General features: G+C 36.1%; 1 protein-coding gene across 2 annotated transcripts in view; it reads right to left on the reverse strand.

Annotated features, from left to right (window-relative positions):
• The window catches only part of MED23 (mediator complex subunit 23), a 43,691-nt gene that overhangs the window by 19,967 nt on the left and 4,134 nt on the right, over positions 1–19,590 (reverse strand). The window contains exons 5-15 of one of the 2 annotated variants that reach the window (XM_010839683.1): positions 18,498–18,609; positions 16,978–17,076; positions 16,101–16,202; positions 15,594–15,663; positions 13,848–13,960; positions 12,399–12,494; positions 11,837–11,854; positions 6,429–6,629; positions 4,594–4,737; positions 3,282–3,427; positions 1,961–2,206 (exon numbers count right to left, since the gene is read on the reverse strand). In XM_010839683.1, the coding sequence (XP_010837985.1) occupies positions 1,961–2,206; positions 3,282–3,427; positions 4,594–4,737; positions 6,429–6,629; positions 11,837–11,854; positions 12,399–12,494; positions 13,848–13,960; positions 15,594–15,663; positions 16,101–16,202; positions 16,978–17,076; positions 18,498–18,609 (1,347 nt within the window). The remainder of the gene's footprint in view (positions 1–1,960; positions 2,207–3,281; positions 3,428–4,593; positions 4,738–6,428; positions 6,630–11,836; positions 11,855–12,398; positions 12,495–13,847; positions 13,961–15,593; positions 15,664–16,100; positions 16,203–16,977; positions 17,077–18,497; positions 18,610–19,590) is intronic. The other variant, XM_010839684.1, reaches the window with a different exon arrangement.

A 19,590-nucleotide genomic window follows, 5' to 3' on the forward strand; every position in this document is an offset into this window, starting at 1 on the left:
CAACCTGAGGCTGCTTCTGGTTTCCACGTTGCTTTCAACCTGCATCAGGGTCTCTCTGCTCCCAAAACAGCAAAATTTGGGTACAACTCATAAGAATGGAATAAAGAAGCTGTGATACATATATACAATGGAATATTCCTCATCCATAAAAAGGAACACATTTGGGTCAGTTCTAATGAGGTAGATGAACCTAGAACCTATTATGCAGAGTGAAGTAAGTCAGAAAGAGAAAGATAAACATCGTAGTGTATATATATGGAATCTAGAAAGATGGTACTGATGAGTTTATTGGCAGGGTGGCAATGGAGAAAGAGACATAGAGAATAGACTTATGGACACAGGGCAGGGGAAGGAGAGAGTGAGATGTATGGAGAGAGTAACATGGAAACTTACATCACCATATGTAAAAGAGACAGCCAATGAGAATTTGCTGTATGACTCGGGGAATTCAAACAGGGACTCTGTATCAACCCAGAGGCGTGGGATGGGGAGGGAAATGGGAGGGAGTTTCAAGACAGAGGTGACATATGTATACCAATGGCTGATTCATGTTGATATTTTACAGAAAACAACAAAATTCTGTAAAGCAATTATCCTTCAATTAAAAAATAAATCTTTTAAAAAAATACTATGCTTGAATGGTTTTAGGCTGTTTTCCTTTTCCAAATATGTAACTAAAACCATTTAAGAAATTAATTTTTGTTACAGAACCACTTAACAAATAGCTGCAAAATCCAAATATTAACTAACAGGATTACCTATTAATATAAAGTATTAACAGGGCTATATTCAACTCCATCCATACGCCAGTAAAGTGCATGTATGATTCTAGAACAACATTTACCGTCTGAAAAACAGAGTGGCTTTTCTAACCAATGCTCTCCCCACCTGGAGGCCCACACACACATTCTCTTTGACCTATGCAGTGTTTGAAGCTTGAGTCAATATTTAATGGTTGAAAGTCTAGAAATAAAAATCTGGATTTCTAGCCCTTTTCAAAAAACATTTAGAAGAACTAACTACATTAGTATGCAGTTTTACATAATGGAAATTAGCCCACGTGGCAGTACTGTGAGCTGAGCCCCACACACTCCAGTCATTCACAATCCCTCTCTATACACAAGCTTCCTGGCACACGGTTACCTGACTTGCCTGCATGCAGCACCAGGCACCACTCACTTAATCATCAGCTTAGCTCCCGTGGGCACTTGGGGCCTTTTCTGTCTTTTAGAAACCATAAATGTCAATTCTAAAAGCACCCCTATATATATAGTCAATACAAGAAAGGTATTACAGGTTTTGCACCCCTGGACGCAGTAACTCTACTTCTAGCAAGTTATTTAATAAAAATGGGATTATGGATAGGTGCAAAGACAGCCAAAAAGATAATCTTCACAGCCATTTTTATAACACTAAGACACTGCAAATAATTTCAGTATCCAACAATATGCAATATAGACCTAAAAAAAGACCTCTATGTAGCAATTAAAACAGATGGTTCTGAAAAGCACTAGCCCTAAGATGTTTAATTAAAAAATGAAAATAAACAGGTGTTTAATAGAGTTAGATACAACTTAGCAACAGAACAACAATGAGAAAAAGGTGGCCATAAATAGTACTGTAGTTAAGAGCACATTTTGAAAAAAAAAACAAAAAAAAAACCCTATAAATTCATATATATACACATAGAAAAAGGACTCAGAATACATATATACAAATGTAATTTTACAATGCTTATTTTTCAAGGAGGGATTATAGCAATTATTTTCATTTTCTTTGGGCTTATATGTATATTCTAGAATTCCCATAATAAACAATACCATTTTTGTTATAGAATAAACCTAAAGGTTTTTTAAAATATATCTGACCATAAAATATACACAACTAATCGTGAAATCATGTCTTTACTATACTGATATCAATTCCCTGACATAAAACCAAACAAATAAAAAGAATATACCTCATTTTGGCATGAACCGTCAGTGAATCCAGGAGGTTCATTGGTAAGGGCGTAATAGATCCTGAAGCCAAACAGCTCGTTCCAGGAAGTGGTATCCTCATAATTCCATTTCCATAAATAGTCTCCACTAGAGCTCCCATAGGTAACGTAAAACATTCTGAATTTGTAGAGTATGCATTACATAGCAGGGCGATCTTATAGTCATTCATTTGTAAACTCTTATTTCTAAGACTCTGCTGCAGGAACCTAAAATTTCAAGTTCCATTAAATAGAAAAAATGAAAATAAATTCCAGAAAGGTAATCTGCTTTTTTTTTTTTTTTTAATAAAAGTTTAATTTTATGCAAGAGTTTGAGCAAGCTCTGGGAGATGGTAAAGGATAGGGAAGCCTGGCGGGCTGTCGTCTATTGGGTCACAAAGAGTTGGACGTGACTGAGCGACTGAACAAATATACTATCTTTATTCCTACCGATATTATAGTTTCTGCCAAATGAGTGCTGACACACAAAAAGTTTAAGAAGCATTTCAGAAAGAATGTTAGCAGTTAAAAGTGAACAATGAATGGTTATTTGTTAAATAGGTACTACATATACTGCACTAAGATTCAGATAATGAAGAAATAAGTCACAGATTCATGAACTAGGCTTCTATCTATTATCTACTTGCTTAAGTACATTCAAATGCCTTCATTACAGATGTCACTAAGGAAAAATGGTTAAGGGGTATCATACAATGAAAGTCAAATGAAATGTGAAACCTGACTACCCTAAAGTCTCCTGTGAAGAGATCTGACAGTCCTTTTTAGAAGGTCTAGGTGGGAATTAACACCCTTGATGGAGCCCAGTCCTATCTAAAAAAGTGCGTCTTTTTTGGGTAATCACAGCTTTGGAAATGATATAAGGGAGCATGCCAGCCAAATCAGTTCAGTCAATCCTGGCAGCCCAGGGAGTGAGTGATATCTCAATCAGGCTCAAATCTAAGAAATTCTGAAACATTTTTACATATTTTTGGAAATTAAGTATTTTAACTAAGATAAAATACATAAAAGCAAAAATAGACCTGGAAATTAAAAAAATATATATATATACATATATATATATATCCCCGTACATATAAACAGGATTGGTTAATCTTCTAATTGCTTTCTGCTGCAGGTATTGATTAGGTTCTTTTAGTTATAATGTACACATTAAATATTTATCCTTACCTCCAGTGGATGTTGGAAGATTTTCATATTTCATATAAATACTGAGACAATTATCATTAGCCTTCAACCCACTATTAAGTTAAAAAAATGAACTGTCAAGCTACAAACAACTTACTCATGGTGAAGCTTTAGGGAGTGAGGTATTGGAATCTGTAGTTTGGAGTTGTCATTTTGGGCTTTTCTGTTGAGGTGAATCCAAATGCAGGTCATGGCAAAGGCATGAGTTGACTGGGGTTTGTTAATGTCAGGAACTGGGATAAACTAAAAAAGAACAATTTGCATATTATAAGAAAGAGTAGAGTGAACTAATTATATATATTATAGTAATCCATTTCCGCTATACTTCTTTTTAAAATATCCTGTATTAATTTAGCTCCAGTTGTCCTTTGTTCAATAATACAAATCAGATCTAACAGCTATCAAATATTGAAACTATTAAAAGACTGCTTTTACTTTCCAAGAAAACAGAGCATTTACAATCATTAAATTTTTATTCTTTAAAATTTAAACACATCATATGAAGAAATTAATCACATCATTATTTTACTGAGTGTGATAAACATGGATAGAGAATTTCTAAGAGTCACATGTATGCTTTCCAACAACATGTAAGAGATAAGCAATCTAAACGAGCAGCATCAGACGTACTGTATATTGATGGGTGAAATGACATAGATGTCTGGAATTTGCTTTAAAATTATCCAGCATTAGGAAAAATAAGATGAGGAGGAAAGATGAAATAAGAATATTTCTTGGTGATGGGTACATAAGAGTTTCTTTTTTTAATTTACTCTACATTTTTGGTGCATTTAAAAATTTCCGTAATAAAATGTTCCTAAAAAATGGCAATCATCAATACATACCATATTTCAAACACCTTATATAATAAGCACTGGTGTGACACTGGACAAGGAAATGGCAACACCCTCCAGTATTCTTGCCTGGAAAATTCCATGGATGAAGGAACCTCATAGGTTACAGTCCATGGGGTCACAAAGAATCAGATGTGACAGGGACTTTATTAGTGTGACATACTCAATTAGCAAACAACCAAAGGAAAAAAAAATTAACAGATACTGATGTTATTTGGTCCTTAAATGTGTATATATTAAAACAGTTTCACATTCTTAAAAAATTGTAAACCTTTTTAAAATATAGAGAAAGAGTTTGCTATACTAGATGTTCGACTGTGATCTGACTGTGATTAAAGATAAACTTCAGAAACAATCCAGTTAAATTTCTTCATTTTACATAGAAATGAACTAATGTCAAGAGAGACTGAATGTCCATCCCATGATTACAGGTATTACAAAAACTGGGAAAAGAACCATGTTTCCATTTTTCAAGTCCGGTGCTCTTTTCACAAAATTACACTAACATTCTTAAACATAAACTAGACATAATTCTAATTCAGTAGCCAAACTTACTTCTTTTTCTGGGTACAGAAGGTCGAAGAGCTTCATGACAGGAAGAAAATCAGCTAGTGCATTTTTCTGAATACTTCCAGAAATGAATTGCAAGAGAACCCACATAAGATGATCTCTGCCTTTAATCAGTCCTCGCCCTGCCAACTGTAAAAGATATTTAAATGCACATCTGCAGTCAAAGTTATAAAGTTTAAAGAAAAAAATAGAGAGAGAAATCTTGCTCTTAGAAAGTTAGCATCTAACTTTGGCATTTACTGATTACTTTGTCTCTACTCAAGGCACACCCAGCAAAGCTTTTAAAATTAATATTGCTTCTCCCTGATCTCCAAAACAACTATGCTTATCAAAAATGAAATGTTTTAGACATAATTAAGTCAAGTATGTGTGCACGAGAATCAAGTTTAATATGGGAATATTACTAAAAATACTGCATCAAAACACAAGGAGTCTGGGGTGGGAGGTGGGAGGGAGGTTCAAGAGGGAGGGACCATATGTACACCTATGGCTGCTTCATGCTGACATATGGCAGAAACCAACACAACATTGCAAAGCGATTACCCTCCAATCAAAAATAGATAAATTTAAAAAAATACCAGAGTTTGTTATTATTATAACAAAAAGGTTAAATTTATTTATTTTTAACTCTTCAAGGACTGGTTATCAAAAATAATTTTCCTAGTTTCCTATAGATTGTAACAGAAACCAGTGGTGGTGATAGGGGTGGTAAGTAAGTGGTGGTCAAAAGGATTTTAACAAGTTTTATGAAAAATTTCCCCAAGATAATCCAGGCTATCAAGATGTTACAGATATAACAACACTTATTTTATTCCCACTCCCACTCAATGTGTATAAAGCCTTATGCCTAAAGCCAACCCTTCCCACACACTTACTCTTCTACTCGTGTTCTCTATTTTGGATTCACTGTCCTCCTTTTTCATTCACTGCCAAAGCAGAAACCAGTGAGTGATCCTGGATTCCTGTTACTCTGTCACCTATTGCCATCAAGTCCTATTAATATATTTCCCAGCCTACCTGGTTTCTGGCTCCTCCTCTTTTCTGCTTTAGGCCCTCAGCCTCTCTCACCCAGACCACTGCAACAGCTCCCTTACTAGTTTCTTGGCCTCTGATTTTGGCTTCATTCATCTCTACATCACTGTCTTCCCATATGTGATGCTTAGCAGTAATTTTTCCAGCTTGTATCTGATGATGTCTTTCCGTTCCTCATTTACTTCCCAAAGTAAATTTAAATCCTTAGAACAAACACAGGGGCATATAAAGGTCTCCATGTCTGGTCTTACTTTCCTGCTTTCCTCATCTCACCAACACTTTCCCTTCTATAGTTTTCTTTCATGTTTTCACACATTTCTACCTCTTTCTAAATGATCACTTTATTGCCATGGAAACACTTTCCTACCTTTTTCCCCTTGGCAAATTTCTACTTGTTTTTCAAGTAATAGTTTCAAGCCCCCTTTGATAAAGCCATTCTTGGGTGTTTTTAACAGAGACTTTTCTCCTTCATTTCTATTGCAAGGAAACATGCTTCCATTATTATTATAACCCAATTGTTTATACCTACATCTTCTCACCAGCAAGGAGCTCTCTGAGGGCACTATATTAGGCCTTTTCATTTGGAATCTCCTGGTCCTGGCACTGTGAATATGTGCAATGAATACCTGAATCAGTTTTCACAGTGACAAGAAAGTGAAAAGTGAAGAAACCGTAAGAGCACTGAACAAAAGAGAAATCAGAGCTTGGAACTTGCGTTCACTAGATACACCCGTCTGAAATATACTAATCAACAGGTGAAGTGGCTCTGAAAAAGGGTGTGTACTTACCTTTTGATGAAGAGAAAGGACCATATGTGGGAAACTTGCAAACTGGAAAAGCACAAAGAAAATGAGCTGACTCGAGAGATGCTGCCAGAGGAGTTGGCTCGTTCCCCCATCATCAAACTTCTCCTCGGTCTCAGATCGCTCCATGGCATAAACCACCAGATCCACCAACTGGTCCTCCAGCACAGGGCAGCGCTGCTTGTGCTGTAGGGCAGAGATTAAATACAGTATTCCAAAAGCCTCCCAGTTAGTTTCAGAAGTTACCAGTTAATGGGTATTCATTGTAACAAAGAGGCCAAGAAGCATGGAATGAAGTTGAACTTAGAAAGTTAAGGCTAGGTTTAGTCCATTAAAGCTGCATCATGTTATATTATCACAGAGGATGAGTTTCATAAAAAATTAGTTTTCAGGTCTCACCTAAAACAGGCTTCCCATTAACTTTTACTACAGACATCATTGTTCCAGAATGACAGAGGGAACTACACAGTAGAAAATTCTGTTATTTATTTCTTGAACAAAGATCATTTTAAAGATATATGAAATGGTGATAACAGTATTAATTTTGCAATCCAATTCAAAATATGAAAATCCTGGATTTCCAGGAATCACATATTATGACAAGAGAGCGAACAAAGCAGTGTGTGATCTAAAAGTAGTCACCACTGGTTTACACTAGCTTTATATACAGATGTATATCTAAATATTCAATGTCTGTTTTTCAACGTGTGGTACTTATTTGATACTGAAATGGAAACTTCCTCTATTAGAAAAAAAAAAGACCTTAAAGTTAAAGCTATGTTCTTCCCTCTTAGAAGTCAAACATTATGCAGCTTTAATTTTAAATTAGACTATTTTAAAATCTAAAACAAGAAAAAGAATTGAGTTTAAACACTAAAATGAAAATGCAACTTCCCTTTCTAGAGGCAAAAAGGTTTATGCTTTGTAAAGTGATTCAAAAGCTTTTATCAAAAGAAATGTTAAGCCATATTTTAAGCCATTTTCATATTTTAATAAAATATGTTATATGACTTAATAGCCAGGCAGTTGGAAGCCTTACTAATGAATACAATACTAATATAGATGCGTTCCCTATAAACTTTAGATGTGATTATTAGTCTTTTGCCATGAAAAAGGGATATGATTTCTTTAAATTTAGGGGAAAAATGCAAAATGGGGACGAATTTGGAAAAAAACAAAACATAATGAATAGCATCCCCTCTTTTGCATGCTTTCTGCCAGCTCCAAACTTGTAAAGCTCCAATATAAGCTGCACTTCCTTAAAGCATGCAAATAAAACAAACATCTATCCAAAACAGTAAGCATCAATGGTTGTTTCATAATTTTTCCAAAAACACAATGCCATGATCACAGTTCAACCACATTACAGTTTTACGAAGAGCAATATTAACACCACCAGTTGGGACTACAGTACTTTTCCTCCAAATGTAATTATCATTATGAAGCAGAGCAAAGTGCAACAGACAACACTACAAACTATTTCTTAAATCAGCATGCAAAACTACTGTGTACAGGGCTTGAAATTCACTAGTTCTGCCAACCACCAGCAACCTAAGAAACGTGTCCGACAACACAAATTTAGAGTGAGATCATTCCAAGTATACGAGAGTCAGAAAAATTTGTGAAAAGAAGTAAAGCCAGGATTTCCAGTAGGAATTTTTCGTTAGTGATGGGAATTTGGTTCTAGTTTGGAAACTAACCAATTTGTCATCTATTCCTCCACCCACGACAGTCTTCCATCAATCTGCTTCAGGAAAAAAGAATAAACTAAACAAGGTTGCTTTTTAGCACCTGGGTCATTTTTTTTGAGTTTTCCACGTTAGTACTGGCTATTTGTTTAAAAAAACTGAATTTTAACCTACATATTTTTAGAAGTGTAGTGATTTATGGTCAAAGAGTTCATGATTCAGAGGAAAACCAAAAATACTAAGATTTTGGCAAAGTAAGAACTAGGAAATTTACAGTCAAAGCTGACAATCATTCAATATGTATTAAGACTCAAGACTACCCCCAAATTTTCTATTAATAGTTAAATCAGTCAGGTATATCTAGGGCACCAAATGCAGCTACTTAGTCTGAGGGTAGAAGAACATCTGTCAAAATCAACTCTGCGTTTCCCAGGTGTTTCTGGTTAAATCCAAGGATAGTTCTCAAACCATGCTTAGGGATAGCTTAAACTTATGTTCCTCTTTTACTTGCCAATTTTAATAATAACAAAAAAAGAGAGAGAGAGAGAAGTATGGATTATAAAATGAGCTGTGCTGCTAACTAGAGTACGTTTTGTTTTAGTTTTCAACTGCTAAAAGGTAAGTTCATTAAAATTAAGACTCCCTACCACACAAATTATTTTATAAAGTGGAACGTATCTGTAAATCAGTTTAATGACTTTAATTATCAATCACTAGACTGGTAGCCAATGGATGCTATGTCTATGACTATTCACAAGTTGCTGAAAGCTTTCATAAATTTAAGTCTTCAAGATGTAGGTATATAAGTTGAATTAGCTTACATCATACATATATGAATGTTTAGTTAAAGCCTCTTTTTAGCAGTAAGAATCTAAATTTAGCATTTTAATTTCTGCATAATGGTCAAACTGTATTGGAAACTTATTTTAGATTTTCAATCTGAAAATCAGCCACAAGGCATTAATGGAAACATGAATATTAATCCCCTCCATGCCCTTGATTTTTTTCCCACCACTATTTAAAATGGCAAATGATAATGCTTTCAGTCTTAGTAACCATATCCTATATTAAGTGGCCCCTGATATTTCCATGTAATGGTTTTGGTACTGCTTATGTGGTACAATTTTAACATATTGTAATTAGGTGTGTGCATTCTAAGTTGCTTCAGTTGTGTCCGACTCTTTGAGACCCCATGGACTGTAGCCCACGAGGCTCCTCTGTCCATGGGATTCTCTAGTCAAGAATATTGTAGTGGGTTGCCATGCCCTCTTCCAGGGAATCTTCCCAACCCAAGGATCGAACCTGTGTTTCTTGTCTCCTGCGCTGGCAGGTGGGTTCTTTGGAAGCCCACACACTTAGGTAGGCATTGGTTAATTTAAAAACCATTATTTCAGAGATAGAAATTAATTTTAAAGCAGTATTTATTCAGGACAACTTGGGAAGAAAAATCTCTTTGTATTTCATTTATCATATTCTCTACCAACCAGAACTGGAGTCCCCTGTCAGTTAATACCACTTTCAATGGTGCCTTTTAAGGATAAACTGAACGATCAGTCTAGTACTTCACTATCTTAGCACTGCCAGAGTTCATACACCACCACATCTAAGAGCTTGAGGAATGAATCTGTTTTGTAATGCTCTTTTTCAGGAGAAGGAACACAAACTGTTGTGCAAACACACAAAACAGGATTTTTCCACTGTGAACACTCTACCCTACTGGTCACAGAACTGGGCTATTTATGACCTTCTGAATGCAACCGATTTTAGGATAAAGTACCATAGCCCAATTCCTACTGGAAAATACAATATGGACAGCTCTTAAAAGGTTTCAAAGCTTTAAGTAAATTATTGCATTGCTAGAGAAAGGATAAGAAAGTATAGTGCTGGATATAGTTCTGTAATGATAACAGATATGATAACTTGTTAATTTTTAGTCATATGCTTCTTATACAGTGTGCTCTCATTTTCCACCCTACTTTATAGGTGGTAAAAATAATATGTCAATTCGGCATAAAGCTTACATTTACAAATCCACTCACTACAGTGTTTTCTACCAAAACAATTACTGATGAATTGTGAACTTTTGACAATGTTTACACTACAGTGGGATCAATACTAATAATGTTCTGTCAGCATTTCCATTATAAACTTTATTTTTTACGGATTTATGTCTTAGTCATAAACTTTTTTTAGGTTGAAACTTGTTATTAAAAGGATCAGATCAGAAATATCCTTCTCTAAATTTCATCAGTTTCTCGTTTAAGAAGAGCTGCCCTCCAAAAGCAAAAAGTTAAGGATGGCTAAGGATATCTGGGGGGCGGGATTCAAATGACCATGGGTATGTTTATTCACCAAACTGCAAAAAAAACCTGAGTCAAGTATGCCTTAAAGTTTATTGCAAAAATTAGGTTTAAGACAGCATGAAAGCATTCTTTCAAGGTTAACTGAATACTTACCTCTAACTCAAGTGAAAGCTCATCAGAGTTAATGACTTGGTGTTTAAGATGTTACACTGACAGGTTATGTGAGGTAACTGTCAGCTACTGTGCTGTGAAGCAGTTTCAGTTTCACATGAACAAAGGCTTGTCCAAACAAGAAGACTTGGTAAATTTTTCAGAAGAAAAAACTTAAAATAATAAAAGAGATACTGCTACTAGGGTGAGGTTTGGCATGCAAAGTTTCAACACTGAGCAAGTTTTATGGCCAAGCTATATGTCCTTAAAAATAGGGCTTTATAAATGGAAGCACTGGCACAACCTTCACTATAGTATTGCAAACAGCAACGCTATTTTATACAACTTGGACAAGAACGTCTTATTAAAATCAAAAAGCTGGTCTATTTTAATATGCTGGGCTCAAAAATTTTTAACAAAAATAATTAGAATCACTATTTTGCTTAAAATCTCAAAGGTGAAAAGTCCTGGAACAGACTTGGGAATGTATAAGAGTTCGTTTTATAAAGTCTGGCCATTTCGTGTTCCTCCTGCCACAGGTGGGCTTCCACTGAGAGGCGCTCACTCCAGGAGGGGGTCACTTCCGGCAAAGACTGACAAAGAAGGGTGTTTGTCAAGCAGGTGTGGGGTCACCTAAGAGTGTGACATTTCTTAGTCAATCTCCACGTTTCCAAAAAAACTTCCCCATGTGACGCTTACCACTCCAACTTGTAAAAGTAACGTATCTCTGTTAAACTGTTTTTTTCTCTTTTTTTGTTTTGTTTTTAATTTGTTTTTGTTTTTAGGCAAAGCAAGGCAGGTATTTTTATTGATGTTGTTGTTTGTTTATGTTTTAATTATCTGGAAAGATAAAGGCCACCACAAATCTTTCCATCTCTGAAAATTCCACCAGGCTAGCTTTAGCCCTAAAGTAGGAAAAACAGTAAAATGGAGTGGGAAGGAAAAACAACTCATCAAAAAATGACAGGCTTTATCAAATGCCAGGTGTTGTCTCTTGATTAAAAAAAAAAAAAAAAGAATATTTAAAAACAAAAAACAAAAAACAAACAAACACCAAAAACCAAAACCAAAAACAATCCACCAAAAACAACTCTCATATCCCAAGAAGAAATTCATTTTAGTGGCCTTGGTCTCAGCATGGTCCTGCCAATTTCAAGCCCCGACCATACATGTATTCTCTAAATGGAATCAGTGGCTACAAAGCGGCCAGCGTATCGTTAGTCACAATACAACAGTAAGGTTGTGAACATACCTGAGCAATGTTCAAGGTCTAGAGCATTGGAGGATGGGCAGGACAAGACAGGACAGAACAAAAATAAAGGAAGAAAAAAAGAAAAGACAAAACAGTGACTATGAGGCCAGCCTCAAGGAACCCAGAGTCAGCACAAACCCGCCCACATGTCAAACCACCAAAAACATACACCAAAAAGAAAAAAAAACAAAAAACCAGCAATTGAGGCCATGCTGAAGATACCAAGGGTTATAAAAATAGACACCCAAACAAAAAAAAAAGTCAAAAATTATGGTTAAGTCATGTGTAGGTTTCTCTGGCACAAGGTGTACTTGAAACTGGCCTTATAGAAAAAAAAGCAATGCAAAATAAACCAACTTTTAAAATATCTCCTTTTTAATTTAAACATTCTTAAAGCAATATATAAATCATAGAAACAATATATTACTTAATAAACAATATATTTTAAAAAATCATCAAATAGTTCTTAACTGTTTTGCTCAGTTAGCTATAGCAAAGAAAAGAGAAAAGAATAGTGCAGATTCTATGCAGAATTTACTAGGTTTCCAGCACAGTACAGTACCTGCTTATTTAAACCTAGCATATTGCAGACCATATCCCTGGAATAAGGCTGCTCCAAAACATATCTCAACAAAGCAGTCTGTGGTTCAAACAGATCCTTTAAAGAAAATAAAGAAAATCATTGCTTCAAGATCAGAGTTAATGTTCATTCAAAAAATTTGAAATTGGGATAAAAAAATCCTCTAAAGGCTCTTGTTACCTTCACACAGTAGGCAGTATCTAGTGGGAAAAAATCAAAGGATTTTAGTGTTTACATTAATCTGCTCCCACCCTTCATTTGATAAATGATGTAACTGAGTTGAAGGGACTTGCTCATGGTCATAGAGAAAACTTTAGGAATGGCTTCGGCCACAGTCATGTGAAAGTCTTAAGCATCACTGTAAGGAATGGATTTTCGGCCCAGAAATCTATCAAAGAGGAAAGGAGGCAGTTTCTAACCATTCTTCTGTAAGTATAAACGTAAACATCATTTCCAGATTCGGGAGGACAAATGACTTGACAGCACAGGGATTTATAGTGTAGATTCCGACTCAGATTATCTGAGTTCAAATCCTGACGATACTGTTTGTAAAGTTAACACCCCACGCTGTGTCTCAGTTTCATCACCCGGATAGTGGAAATAGTAAGATGATAGTTTAAGAATGTGAAGTTATGAAGTGAAGTTCTTAAAACTGGGCCTGGCATATAGGAAGTACACAATAAGTTTATCTGTTTTTATGACTGCTATGATTGTACATTCCACTTAGTTTATCACTTTTTCATCTTTCAAAGTATTGCTGACTAGCATCCCAAGAGCTGTGAACTGTCACCTTAGCTGTACTATTTTACCCTCCTTCACTTTGGGGTAAGTCTCCCAATCACTCTCTACGTCATTTTTGACATGAAACATTTACAGAACACTATCTGGCCCTCCCTATAACCTGCTCTGTCATCCCTCCAAACCCCAAGATAGTAAGATAAATCTTCCAATGTGTTTCATCAAAGCTTTATGTCTATATCTCATATTTCATATTATGGATATATGTGGATTTTTCTCCTTGAGAAATTTCTACTCTACTTTTGTCCTTCCCCACCTCTCCCCTTTTGAAAAAAATGCAACAAATAAGGAGGCTTACTCTTCAAGTTTTAGGGACACTGCAAATTCATGTTTAGTCCTTGCTTTGTAAAGGAAATGTGAAAACAAGGAATCAATTTAAAAATTCAATTATCTAACACGAAGTACTTTGCCAGGAAGTGGACCACTGGAACATAAACACCATAATATCACAAACCACAGGCTAAACTTGGATCCTGAAATCATATGACATAAACCATAGTTTATGGTTATAAACTATCTTTCATTGAATATTTACTTTTTCAGTCTATGAAGAGACAATTTAGCATTACATAATATATAATCTTGGATGAAGACTCTGATGGATCAAAAGCTCCATCATATTGAGCAACATACCTTATCATATGGCAAAAGGCCTTTCAAAGGAAAACGGAGAGTTGCAGGGTCCAATTTCCATGAATTACAAATGGCACCCGAATTATTTACAACTGGTAGAAGGCTGCAACGGCCTGTAGGTATTACAAAAAATGCTTCTAAATAAATGTGAATATAGCAATGCCTAGTCCTTCATTCACTCTACAAATTTAATGAATATCATGCTGAACCAGGCACTGGTTAATGTTAATGAATATCATGCTGAATATCATGCTGAACCAGGCACTGGTTAAAAATATGTTTTGATTAGCTAGAAGTCTGGGGATTTTCTTTGAATATTTTTAGCCCAGCTGGTTAAAGACCAAATTGTGCAAAACTTCCAAACTCATAAATGTTGCATTTGTCCAGGGACAGAGTTCAGCAAGCTACAATCCATGAACCAAATCCACCTGCTCTCATCAAGTTTTACTGGAATGCTATTCCTTTGCACGCTAATGGCAGAGTCGAGTAGCTGTAAGAATGCATAGCCCACAATGCCAAAATATCTGTTGTATCACCATTTATAGAAAAAGTTTACAGACCTTTAATCTCAGGTCAAACTAAGTAACTTTAAACATGATGTTCCTAGAGGCCTTAGATGTAGTATATGACCATTAATCAGTTCATGTATCCAATGCCTGATAAATGTTGTCACTGGGATGTCATACAGGCACCTTAAGTTCAATATAACATAAACTAAATTCATCCTCTCTTCTCAAACCTGCACCACTTTCCATAATTCATCAAATGATGTCAATATCCTCTCAGTTATGAAAGCTAAAAGCCTAAGAATTATTGGTCTAGTGTCCTTTTCATTTCCTTTTTGTATTTCCAGTGCCCAGAATAGTAACTGACTCACAGAAAGTGCTAAAACTTGGTCATTGATTAAATAAGGGTCTATAATCCCAGGCTGTTCTAAGGTTACCATGATTTCTAGAAGTAATTCAGGAATATACATATGAGAACTGTAAAAACTGTAAATCATGTGCTTATTTTTAAAAGGAAATTCAGAGACTCTAATAAACATGAAACAAGTGGAAAACAAAAGAAATTATATACAGGGCAAAGGTATGAACTGGAAGGGGCTGGGAGTCAAACAGTGTGGTGTGCTAGAGCCAGAGAGACAGATCTGCTGAGACTTCCAGGTGCCTGGGGAGTAGAGTTATACTCTGCTGCTGCTGCTGCTAAGTCACTTCAGTTGTGTCCGACTCTGTGCGACCCCAGAGACGGCAGCCCACCAGGGTCCCCCGTCCCTGGGATTCTCCAGGCAAGAACACTGGAGTGGGTTGCCATTTCCTTCTCCAATGCATGAAAGTGAAAAGTGATATACTCAGAGAAGGCAATGGCACCCCACTCCAGTACTCTTGCCTGGAAAATCCCATGGATGGAGGAGCCTGGTAGGCAGCAGTCCATGGGGTCGCTAAGAGTCAGACACGACTGAGCGACTTCACTTTCACTTTTCACTTTCAAGCATTGGAGAAGGAAATGGCAATCCACTCCAGTGTTCTTGCCTGGAGAATCCCAGGGACGGGGGAACCTGGTGGGCTGCTGTCTATGGGGTTGCACAGAGTCGGACACGACTGAAGTGACTTAGCATAGCGTAGCGTAGAGTTATACTAAAATGGCAAGTCACCAAGACACGTATAAGATTTCATCCATCAACTTGGTTCAGTAGTCAGCTCACTAAAAATCAGGTACTATTTAGAATATTTTAAATTATAATCTTACCACAAATGGAGTTTATCCTTGCTGTTGGCCTGAAGGTATCCACAAAGTCTGATACCAGGTTTCCAAGTAACTAAAACAAAATAAAATGAAAACAAGTAAGTAGAAAAATAAAATCAAGATGCTCTGAATATAAGAATCATTTACATAAAACGAGATAACATGTAAAGATTTAGTACCGTTCCGGGCACGTAAAACTACTGAAAGGTTAGTTCTCTTTCACGTCCTCCTAAACAATTACTTGCCAGTTCATTTATCCCTGAATTAAGCCAGGTCATAGCACCATGTCCTTAGCTATTTGATGAAGCTGTGTATATTTTATGAAATGATATATATATAAACTATCTCAACAGGATAGCAGAAAAATGAAAGAAATGCATCATAAAAAAAATCACATATTATCTAAGGATAAAGTGACCATTAAAAAATAAGCACACAAAAAATCAGATTAATATAATAATTTTTAATAAAAATTTCTATTAAAAAATTTTTAAAAAACATCAAATTTACCCAATGTGGAAGTTTTCCCTCAGGATATAGTTTCCTGATCTCTGTGACTGCAAAATATGCTGGTAGTAAACACGCATTTCTTTCCAAGATATATGCTATAACCTAGGAAACACAAAAGGGCTATGTTATTATTTTGAATAGTCCCACAAATGTGCCCTTTAAATCCAACAACAATGATATTTAAAAAGTAGAGATATTATTTCATGGATTCAGTTGGCTTAAATATAGCATAAGAATTCATTTAAATGTGAATATCTAAAAATGAAGATTAATACAATGATTGCTGATAGTAAATAACAGACTAGATTCCTGATAGCAAGTAACACTGAACATGCATTAAATATTGGTAGACTTCCCTGTTGGGTCAGGTGGTAAAGAATACGCCTGAAATGCAGGAGACCAAAGTTCGATCCCTGGGTCGGGAAGATGCCCTAGAGAAGGGAATGGCAACCCACTCCAGTATTCTTGCCTGGAGAATCCTATGGACAGGGCAGCCTGGCAAGCTACAGTCCATAGTATCACAAAGAGTCAGAAACGACTGAGTTACTAAAACCAACCGGAAGGCACAGACTAAAATAACAATTCTTGCAACATTAGGTACAAAGCACAAAGATCTTTAAAGTGGCCCATAGGACAACATCTTATCAGGGTTGAAGATACAATAATATCAATATTGTTGTTTTCATAATTAAAACTATGAATTAAAACGTAAAATTTCCTTTGGAAATACAGTGGAAGTGAAACTGTACCTTTAAAATATGAATTTTGTAGAAGAAATGGAACATTTTACAAACTACTGTAAATTTTAAAAGCATAGAACTATAAAACTAGACATCTTTAGGAGATGATCAATGAATTGCAGACAAGTTTAAATTACCTCTCTTGCTGCCAAAAGCTGCTGTACAACAGCTGAGCTCACTGTATTGGGAATTGTCAAGATTTTCTCCAAAATCACTTTTAAGAGATCTCGAACACCCTGATAGAACAAAAAGTCATAGATTAAATTTTTTAAAAGTCCCAGGTGCCGGTTAAAATGCCTAAAGCTTTCAAGATTATATACTTGGAAAAATATGTAACCCTCAAAGTCACACTTTTAATTTTTCTGAAACAAAGCTAACATTCAAACCCCTAATGTTAACCCAAGAGAAGCATCATATTCCAAAGCAGAATTCTGAAGACTGGCTTGCCATATGAATGAACAAAGGAAGTCACTTATAGATAAAAATTAAACTTTTCACATTCCGTTCAGCTTTTCTCACCTTCATAACATTAGAAAAGTTTCTATTATTACGAGGGACCAAAAAGTTTAATTTGAGCTTAACAGACAAAAATATATTTGGAAGAACTTGAAAATACTCTGAAAAACATGGACAATAAATATTCAACTTTTTGGCAGACAACCTTTTCTGCACCTTCCTTTTGGTATATATTCTAACTTCATTCCCTCTTTCTCATCATACATCACATACTTTAACCCCTCAAACTTAGCCAATAAGGCTATTCTGCTAACTGGTCATCTATTCAGATCTATTACCAGTTGCATTATTTCAGAGAAGAATCTAATACACAGAGAAGACATTTCATTCGTAGTATAAACTATGTGATCAGTCTTGTAAAAGATAGAACATATACATGAAAGAAACAATTATGAAGCACCATACAAATAAGGAAGTAAAAACTATATATTAACCTGCTAAGGAAAGTGAAGTACAAGTAAATAGAAAATAATCAGAAAAGGCTTCTTAGAACTAATTTTGTATGAAATCATGACTCTGGCCAATAATTATCAGTTAAATCATTTGAGATCAGTGGAAATACAGATATAATGCACAGGGTCAGGTATCTGCAAGTCTTTCAAGAGAAAATAACTAAAGTGGCTTGAATGAAGCAGAAGCTTCTGCAGCTGTGGAACTCCTGAGCTGTGTTATGAGACACAATTAGAGAGTGTATGCTGTTGGTTTTGGTGAAGAGCAGAGTGCTGAAGACACCAGTTAAGGAATGACAGTGTCCAAGGTGGCCAAGGTGAAGCAGGATTTGCTCCCTTTGTCAGCTGATGCCTGCATCCCTTCTCAATTCCACACCTCCCTGCTCTATGCCCTTCCATTGGAAAGGGGCCCCGACATCATAAGATCTGTGGCATGAGAGAACCGAGTCTGCTTGGTGACTCCCTACTTGTCATAGAAGTTTATCAGCCACCTGCACTTTTAAGAATGTTGGGAGAGCAGCAGAGAGCTGTGGGAAACACTGGGCGATTTTAAACTCCTTCAGGAAATACAACAAAAAAGAGACAGATTTTATAAATGCTTCCACTTCATTTCTTTTATGTGAAACTAATATACACTGAAAAATTAATCATATCTGACAGCAATTACTTTTTATAATCGGAAAAAAAAATACCTTGTAATCCACCCCTCCAATTATTTTCCGAACCAGTTTAAATGTTAAGGCCCAAAGCTGTGTTCTTTCCCATTCAAGTGTGTCAGAGTTTATCAGGGATTCACAAACCATCCTAGAAAAAAGGAATACCCATTCCAGTTACAAGACAGGATTTTTGTAAGTTCTCTAATAGCCAAGATCCACAAACTCTGGATATTATATTTGTCACAGTAAGTGTTAATAATGGTCATAAAGGTACATTACTCAAGCACACTTTCAAAAAAATTACATAAAGCATTTTATATTTTTTACTTATATGAAAGACTAAACCCAAAGTAGAACTAAACCCAAAGGAGACTCCTTACCATCTTGAGCCACCAGCGAAGTCCTAAAATAGAACTGCTCCTGCTGCTAAGTCGCTTCAGCCCTGTCCAACTCTGTGCAACCCCACAGACAGAAGCACACCAGGCTCCCCCATCCCTGGGATTCTCCAGGCAGGAACACTGGAGTGGCTTGCCATTTCCTTCTCCAATGCATGAAAGTGAAAAGGAAGTCGCTCAGTCGTGTCCGACTCTTAGCGACCCCATGGACTGCAGCCTACCAGGCTCCTCTGTCCATGGGATTTTCCAGGCAAGAATACTGGAATGGGGTGCCATTGCCTTCTCCAAAGTATAACTAAGTAATATTAATTATGTTATATTTTTGCTAGAAAGAAATGTACCAAAAGCTATTGGTTAAATGTGTATCATTAACCAATTAGTGGCAAACTGTGTTTTTCCAAGACGGCTGCAATAAGACTTTTGACCCCACATACTCTTCTAAAATGTGATATTGATGCTGCTCCCAGGAAGAGTATCAGTGTCCAAAGGGTAGAAAAAAAATCTATCCCTCGGTTTGGGCAGGTCCAAGACTGGCAAATGGAAAGGCTTTCAAGGCAAAGTGATACAGCTTCTGCCTAGCCCTCTTATGAAGGCTTGCTCCTGGACTCCACTACACTGTGAGAAAGTCAAGGTCACACAGAGAAGGCATATGTAGGTTCTGGCCAATAGTGCCAGCTGATGTCTCAGGTGACAGTTAGGCATATGAATGGGAAAATCTTTGTCATGACTCCAGT

This window comes from Bison bison, unplaced genomic scaffold, assembly GCF_000754665.1.
Source record: "Bison bison bison isolate TAMUID 2011002044 unplaced genomic scaffold, Bison_UMD1.0 scf7180017864132, whole genome shotgun sequence".
In the NCBI taxonomy this organism is placed as follows: Eukaryota; Metazoa; Chordata; class Mammalia; order Artiodactyla; family Bovidae; genus Bison; species Bison bison.